This window comes from Anomaloglossus baeobatrachus, chromosome 2 (genome assembly GCF_048569485.1).
Source record: "Anomaloglossus baeobatrachus isolate aAnoBae1 chromosome 2, aAnoBae1.hap1, whole genome shotgun sequence".
NCBI lineage: Eukaryota > Metazoa > Chordata > Amphibia > Anura > Aromobatidae > Anomaloglossus > Anomaloglossus baeobatrachus.
In genome coordinates, this window is record NC_134354.1 from 795117049 (window position 1) to 795125857 (window position 8809).

An 8809-nucleotide genomic window follows, 5' to 3' on the forward strand; every position below is an offset into this window, starting at 1 on the left:
CTCTCTGACTGCCCTCACTGCCTCCCGTGGCCGCCTGTTCCACTCTCTGACTGCCCTCACGGCCTCCTGTGGCCGCCTGTTCTACTCCCTGACTGCCCTCACTGCCTCCCGTGGCTGCCTGTTTCACTCTCTGACTGCCCTCACTGCCTCCTGTGGCTGCCTGTTCCACTCTCTGACTGCCCTCACTGCCTCCTGTGGCTGCCTGTTTCACTCTCTGACTGCCCTCACTGCCTCCTGTGGTTGCCTGTTCCACTCTCTGACTGCCCTCACTGCCTCCTGTGGCTGCCTGTTCCACTCCCTGACTGCCCTCACTGCCTCCTGTGGCTGCCTGTTCGACTCTCTGACTGCCCTCACTGCCTCCTGTGGTTGCCTGTTCCACTCCCTGACTGTCCTCATTGCCTCCCGTGGCCGCCTGTTCCACTCTCTGACTGCCCTCACGGCCTCCTGTGGCCGCCTGTTCTACTCCCTGACTGCCCTCACTGCCTCCCGTGGCTGCCTGTTTCACTCTCTGACTGCCCTCACTGCCTCCTGTGGCTGCCTGTTTCACTCTCTGACTGACCTCACTGCCTCCTGTGGCTGCCTGTTTCACTCTCTGACTGCCCTCACTGCCTCCTGTGGTTGCCTGTTCCACTCTCTGACTGCCCTCACTGCCTCCTGTGGCTGCCTGTTCCACTCTCTGACTGCCCTCACGGCCTCCTGTGGCCGCCTGTTCTACTCCCTGACTGCCCTCACTGCCTCCCGTGGCTGCCTGTTTCACTCTCTGACTGCCCCACTGCCTCCTGTGGCTGCCTGTTTCACTCTCTGACTGACCTCACTGCCTCCTGTGGCTGCCTGTTTCACTCTCTGACTGCCCTCACTGCCTCCTGTGGTTGCCTGTTCCACTCTCTGACTGCCCTCACTGCCTCCTGTGGCTGCCTGTTCGACTCTCTGACTGCCCTCACTGCCTCCTGTGGTTGCCTGTTCCACTCCCTGACTGTCCTCATTGCCTCCCGTGGTTGCCTGTTCCACTCCCTGACTGCCCTCACTGTCAGAAAGTTTTTCCTAATGTCTAATCTGAATCTCCTTCCTTTCAGTTTCCTCCCATTGCTTCTTGCACTTCCTTGTGCTAATGAGAAGAGGGTGGTTCCCGCTGCATTGTGACTGCCTTTCAGATATTTGTAGATCGCTATTAAGTCTCCTCTCAGCCTTCTCTTTAGTTCTTGTAGCCGTTCTTCATAGGACATTGTTTGCAGACCTTCTACCATCTTGGTGGCTCTTCTCTGGACTTGCTCCAATATATCGATGTCTTTCTTGAATTGGGGTCCAGAATTGTACCCAGTATTCCAGGTGGGGTCTGACCAGGGCAGAGTATAGGGGAATAATGGCCTCACTTAATCTAGATTCAGTGCTTGTCTTGATACATCCCAGAATTTTGCTGGCCTTTTTAGCTGCAGCTGCGCATTGTTGGCTCATGCTCACAGCTGGAGCAGCCAGAACTTTCTCCAATTTATGTATACAGAGATACATGATGAGATCCTATCTGCAGCCACCACTAGAGGGAGCTCCCTGTATGCAGAGATACATGATAAGATCCTGTCTACAGTCACCACTAGAGGGAGCTCCCTGTATACAGAGATACATGATAAGATCCTGTCTGCAGCCACCACTAGAGGGACCTCCCTGTATACAGAGGTACATGATAAGATCCTGTCTGCAGCCACCACTAGGGGGAGCTCCCTGTATACAGAGATACATGATAAGATTCTGTCTGCAGCCACCACTAGGGGAAGCTCCCTGTATACAGAGATACATGATAAGATCCTGTCTGCAGCCACCACTAGGGGGAGCTCCCCGTATACAGAGAGACATGATAAGATCCTGTCTGCAGCCACCACTAGAGGGAGCTCCCCGTATACAGAGATACATGATAAGATCCTGTCTGCAGCCACCACTAGGGGGAGCTCCCTGTATACAGAGATGCATGATGAGATCCTATCTGCAGCCACCACTAGGGGGAGCTCCCTGTATACAGATATACATGATAAGATCCTGTCTGCAGCCACCACTAGAGGGAGCTCCCTGTATACAGAGATACATGATAAGATCCTGTCTGCAGCCACAACTAGGGAGAGCTCCCTGTATACAGAAATACATGATAAGATCCTGTCTGCAGTCACCACTAGGGGGAGCTCCCTGTATACAGAGATACGTGATAAGATCCTGTCTGCAGCCACCACTAGGGGGAGCTCCCTGTATACAGAGATACATGATAAGATCCTGTCTGCAGCCACCACTAGGGGGAGCTCCCTGTATACAGAGATACATGATAAGATCCTGTCTGCAGCCACCACTAGGGGGAGCTCCCTGTATACAGACATACATGATATGATCCTGTCTGCAGCCACCACTAGGGGAAGCTCCCTGTATACAGAGATACATGATAAGATCCTGTCTGCAGCCACCACTAGGGGGAGCTCCCTGTATACAGAGATACATGATAAGATCCTGTCTGCTGCCACCACTAGGGGGAGCTCCCTGTATACAGAGATACATGATAAGATCCTATCTGCAGTCACCACTAGGGGGAGCTCCCTGTATACAGAGATACATGATAAGATCCTGTCTGCAGCCACCACGAGAGGGAGCTCCCTGTATACAGAGATACATGATAAGATCCTGTCTGCAGCCACCACTAGGGGGAGCTCCCTGTATACAGAGATACATGATAAGATCCTGTCTGCAGCCACCACTAGGGGGAGCTCCCTGTATACAGAGATCCATGATAAGATTCTGTCTGCAGCCACCACTAGGGGGAGCTCCCTGTATACAGAGATACATGATAAGATCCTGTCTGCAGCCACCACTAGGGGGAGCTCCCTGTATACAGGGATACATGATAAGATCCTGTCTGCAGCCACCACTAGGGGGAGCTCCCTGTATACAGAGATACATGATAAGATCCTGTCTGCAGCCACCACTAGGGGGAGCTCCCTGTATACAGAGATACATGATAAGATCCTGTCTGCTGCCACCACTAGGGGGAGCTCCCTGTATACAGAGATACATGATAAGATCCTGTCTGCTGCCACCACTAGGGGGAGCTCCCTGTATACAGAGATAAATGATAAGATCCTGTCTGCAGCCACCACTAGGGGGAGCTCCCTGTATACAGGGATACATGATAAGATCCTGTCTGCAGCCACCACTAGGGGGAGCTCCCTGTATACAGAGATACATGATAAGATCCTGTCTGCAGCCACCACTAGGGGGAGCTCCCTGTATACAGAGATACATGATAAGATCCTGTCACGCTGTACTCTAAGATGTACAATAGCAGTACAGCGCAGTAATGTGGGACTGAGAGGATTCCTGAAACTATCTGAGAAGGTAGTTAGCTGGTAAACCACTAGGGGGCGTAAAAGTGGAGGAAACGTATGAGCAGGGAATTCCCTAGCAGAGGTAATACTAGTCAAGCCCACCAGATGGCAGTAGAATCGTCAGAAAGCCGTGTCACAAGATGAGGTTTTGTAAATACACAAGGGCAAAGTCTAAAGGCCCCGTCACACTAAGCAACATCGCTGCTAACGAACAACTTTTGTGACGTTGCTAGCGATGTTGCTGTGAGTGACATCCAGCAACAACCTGGCCCCTGCTGTGAGGTCGTTGGTTGTTGCTGAATGTCCTGGGCCATTTTTTAGTTGTTGCTGTCCTGCTGTGAAGCACAGATCGCTGTGTGTGACAGCGAGACAGCAACAACTAAATGTGCAGGCAGCAGGAGCCGGCTTCTGCGGAGGCTGGTAACCAATGTAAACAGCGGGTAACCAAGAAGCCCTGTCCTTGGTTACCCGATATTTACCTTTGTTACCAGCCTCCGCCGCTCTCACTGTCAGTGCCGGCTCCTGCTCTGTGCACATGTAGCTGCAGGACACATCGGGTTAATTAACCCGATGTGTGCTGTAACTAGGAGAGCAAGGAGCCAGCGCTCAGTGTGCGCTGCTCCCTGCTCTCTGCACGTGTAGCTCCGTGCGGTGGTAACCAAGGTAAATATCGGGTTGGTTACCCGATATTTACCTTAGTTACCAAGCGTAGCATCTTCCACGCTGCGCTGGGGGCTGGTCACTGGTTGCTGGTGAGCTCACCAGCAACTCGTGTAGCCACGCTCCAGCGATCCCTGCCAGGTCAGGTTGCTGGTGGGATCGCTGGAGCGTCGCAGTGTGACATCTCACCAGCAACCTCCTAGCAACTTACCAGCGATCCCTATCGTTGTTGGGATCGCTGGTAAGTTGCTTAGTGTGACTGGACCCTAAACGTAGTCAGAGGGAAGCAAATAGTCAGTAGCCAGGAAATCAGAGCCTAGAAGTGAGGGGGAGTGGGAAGACAAGACAGAATTAAGGTAAACAATTAAGGAACGAACAGGGAGACAGCGGGAGAGACACTGATGGAAACAGACAACAGAGGAGGTTACCAGGTCAGGTGAACACGGAGGTCAGAAGGGGGCAGGGCAGACAACAGGTCACTCAAGAGCAGAACACAGCAGAGCCAGAAATATCACTGGTGAAGTCCAAGAGAAACAGTGCCCTAATAAAGCAGCCTGACCTCCAGAACGAGGCAGGAAGGATTAACCCCTAACGTGACCTGCATCAGAAGTGAAACTAAAAAAAAGGCTCAGCTCCAGCTGAGCCAGGAGTCAATCATGACAGATCCTGTCTGCTGCCACCACTAGGGGGAGCTCCCTGTATACAGAGATACATGATAAGATCCTGTCTGCAGTCACCACTAGGGGGAGCTCCCTGTATACAGAGATACATGATAAGATCCTGTCTGCAGTCACCACTAGGGGGAGATCCCTGTATACAGAGATACATGATAAGATCCTGTCTGCAGCCACCACTAGGGGGAGCTCCCTGTATACAGAGATACATGATAAGATCCTGTCTGCTGTCACCACTAGGGGGAGCTCCCTGTATACAGAGATACATGATAAGAGTCTGTCTGCAGCCACCACTAGGGGGAGCTCCCTGTATACAGAGATACATGATAAGATCCTGTCTGCAGCCACCACTAGGGGGAGCTCCCTGTATACAGAGATACATGATAAGATCCTGTCTGCAGCCACCACTAGGGGGAGCTCCCTGTATACAGAGATACATGATAACATCCTGTCTGCAGACACCACTAGGGGGAGCTCCCTGTATACAGAGATACATGATAAGATCCTGTCTGCTGTCACCACTAGGGGGAGCTCCCTGTATACAGAGATACATGATAAGATCCTGTCTGCAGCCACCACTAGGGGGAGCTCCCTGTATACAGAGATACATGATAAGATCCTGTCTGCAGCCACCACTAGGGGGAGCTCCCTGTATACAGAGATACATGATAAGATCCTGTCTGCAGCCACCACTAGGGGGAGCTCCCTGTATACAGAGATACATGATAAGATCCTGTCTGCAGCCACCACTAGGGGGAGCTCCCTGTATACAGAGATACATGATAAGATCCTGTCTGCAGTCACCACTAGGGGGAGCTCCCTGTATACAGAGATACATGATAAGATTCTGTCTGCTGCCACCACTAGGGGGAGCTCCCTGTATACAGAGATACATGATAAGATCCTGTCTGCAGTCACCACTAGGGGGAGCTCCCTGTATACAGAGATACATGATAAGATCCTGTCTGCAGTCACCACTAGGGGGAGCTCCCTGTATACAGAGATACATGATAAGATCCTGTCTGCTGTCACCACTAGGGGGAGCTCCCTGTATACAGAGATACATGATAAGAGTCTGTCTGCAGCCACCACTAGGGGGAGCTCCCTGTATACAGAGATACATGATAAGATCCTGTCTGCAGCCACCACTAGGGGGAGCTCCCTGTATACAGAGATACATGATAAGATCCTGTCTGCAGCCACCACTAGGGGGAGCTCCCTGTATACAGAGATACATGATAACATCCTGTCTGCAGACACCACTAGGGGGAGCTCCCTGTATACAGAGATACATGATAAGATCCTGTCTGCTGTCACCACTAGGGGGAGCTCCCTGTATACAGAGATACATGATAAGATCCTGTCTGCAGCCACCACTAGGGGGAGCTCCCTGTATACAGAGATACATGATAAGATCCTGTCTGCAGCCACCACTAGGGGGAGCTCCCTGTATACAGAGATACATGATAAGAGTCTGTCTGCAGCCACCACTAGGGGGAGCTCCCTGTATACAGAGATACATGATAAGATCCTGTCTGCAGCCACCACTAGAGGGAGCTCCCTGTATACAGAGATACATGATAAGATCCTGTCTGCAGCCACCACTAGGGGGAGCTCCCTGTATACAGGGATACATGATAAGATCCTGTCTGCAGTCACCACTAGGGGGAGCTCCCTGTATACAGAGATACATGATAAGATCCTGTCTGCAGTCACCACTAGGGGGAGCTCCCTGTATACAGAGATACATGATAGGATCCTGTCTGCAGCCACCACTAGGGGGAGCTCCCTGTATACAGGGATACATGATAAGATCCTGTCTGCAGTCACCACTAGGGGGAGCTCCCTGTATACAGAGATACATGATAAGATCCTGTCTGCAGCCACCACTAGGGGGAGCTCCCTGTATACAGGGATACATGATAAGATCCTGTCTGCAGTCACCACTAGGGGGAGCTCCCTGTATACAGGGATACATGATAAGATCCTGTCTGCAGTCACCACTAGGGGGAGCTCCCTGTATACAGAGATACATGATAAGATCCTGTCTGCAGCCACCACTAGGGGGAGCTCCCTTCACTTTATTTTATAACTTGTGAGTTCAGTGGGACCTGCCTTATGGTGGTCTTCGCAGCTATATATAACAGCACATAATCTTTTGGTACAGTACCTGTGGTGGGAAAATGAAATCTAAATGAGACGAAGTTGCTTCACTTTCCTTTTAATGCAGCTTTGCTATAAGCAGGTTACAGTTATACTGTATGTGTTTGTATATATATTAATGTATATCTCTCGCATGGTCCAGTTGCTGTGGCTGGTGTGTTGTAGGCGATCGTAGTTTCTTTTTTGGCCATTACGCATGGATTGCTGGTGGGTTTCCTGTAGAAGGAGCCATCCTGTGACCTCTGACTTATTTCAGTGACACATCAGAAGATTTGGAAAGTGGAAGATTCCTTTAAGGGACATTTAGGATTTTGGAAGAACACATGCATCTAACGTTTTGTGATACTACTCTGTATTCGCACTATGCGGCATGCTGGGGGTTTTAGTGTCCCTAGTTATCACATCGTCCCACCTTTCGGAAGCTTGAGATAATCTCCCTCATTTTCTTTAAGCTTAGCCGGATTTCCTTGACTCTAACTCCGTAGATGATGGGGTTGATGGTGGCCGGGAAGAGGAAGTAGATGGCACTGGTCAAGTTCTGTATGTCTACTGAGACCGAGGTCTCCAGCCGATAGATGAGGGCTGACAATATGCTGCTGGCATAGATGGTCAGGGCCACCAGGATGTGGGAGCTGCACGTGTTCAGGGCCTTGTTCCTCGACTGTTTGAGAATGAACATAGCGGTGTGGAGGATAGTGAGGTAGGAGATGAGGAGGAGACTTCCGTCCACCACCGTTATTGCCATCCTCACGATCAGCCCAATGGCCTGGATTCTGGAGATGTCTCCACAGGCCAATTTCAAGAGACCCATATTCTCACAGACGAAATTGAGAATAACATTAGATTTACAAAACTTGACCCTGGAGTCCAGATAAACGATTGGGGTCATGAGAACGACACTTCTGGCCAAACTAGTCCAAGTCAGCAGGCTTAGAAAGCGATTGGTCATGATGTCGTGATATCGTAACGGTTTACAGATGGCCACGTATCTGTCCAGAGCCATTAGCAGGATGACGGTGGACTCGAACGTGACAATGACATAGATGAACCACATCTGCACCAGGCAGCCACTCAGGGTGATCTGGTTCAGGTCAGAAACCAAACCCAAGAGGAACTTTGGCATGAAGGTGGTGGTACAGGCGACGTTCACCAGAAACAGGAGACCGATGAGCAGATACATGGGAGATTGCAGAGTGGTATCCAGTGAGATCCTGTAGACTATAATACCGTTACTGACCATGATGTGTATGTATATGAGGAGAAATGGGATGAAGAGCAAGCCGCGGTGGGCTGTGATGCCAGAGAACCCAGATAACAGGAAGCTGCTGTGGCTCATATTGGGGTTCACAGTGAAGATATCCATGAAAGATGGCGGCTCCTGTAGAAGATAAAGCCAAAAATGGAATTAACTCTGGTGGCCAACAGGAAATCAGCAGCTATTGTTGGTTTGGTGTAACCCCCCCTAATATTGTGACCTTTTCACAACAATCCCTGGACACGACTCATGATAAGCTTCAAGGAGGAAGACATGAGGTCACCAGATTTAGTACCAGAAGTCAGACTTACCTTGTCCAAGAAATACACAAGGAACTGTGCATGTAATGTGCAGAAGGGCCGGTGAGGGACAGCTGAGGGCCACATTCAGCTATTAGAATTGCTGCATGACCCTTAAGGTGAAGTCCCACAGGATGCCTTATCTGTTGCTACTACTGTAGGCCTCCCAAAAAGTGCCAGGGCTACAAAGTGTGCTGCAGAATTGGGAGAACTCTCAGTGAAGATTGAGCTATAAGCATGGGTGGAGCTATAGGATGTACTATCAGCATGGGTGGAGCTACAGGTGGGGTTATCATGGGTGGAGCTATAGGTGGAGTTATCATGGGTGGAGCTATAGGTGGAGTTATCATGGGTGGAGCTATAGGTGGAGTTATCATGGGTGGAGCTATAGGTGGAGTTATC

At 50.7% G+C, this 8809-nt stretch overlaps 1 protein-coding gene across 1 annotated transcript; it reads right to left on the minus strand.

Annotated features, from left to right (window-relative positions):
- Positions 1-7244: 7244 nt before the first annotated feature.
- Positions 7245-8216, minus strand: LOC142290104 (olfactory receptor 52K1-like). The gene has a single exon (XM_075334039.1). It carries the CDS (start codon positions 8214-8216, stop codon positions 7245-7247), a length of 972 nt encoding a protein of 323 aa, XP_075190154.1.
- Between the last annotated feature and the right edge of the window lie 593 nt (positions 8217-8809).

Coding starts and splice junctions, on each gene's coding strand:
- LOC142290104 (XM_075334039.1), bottom strand. CDS start 8,216: ATGGATATCTTCACTGTGAACCCCAATATGAGCCACAGCAGCTTCCTG.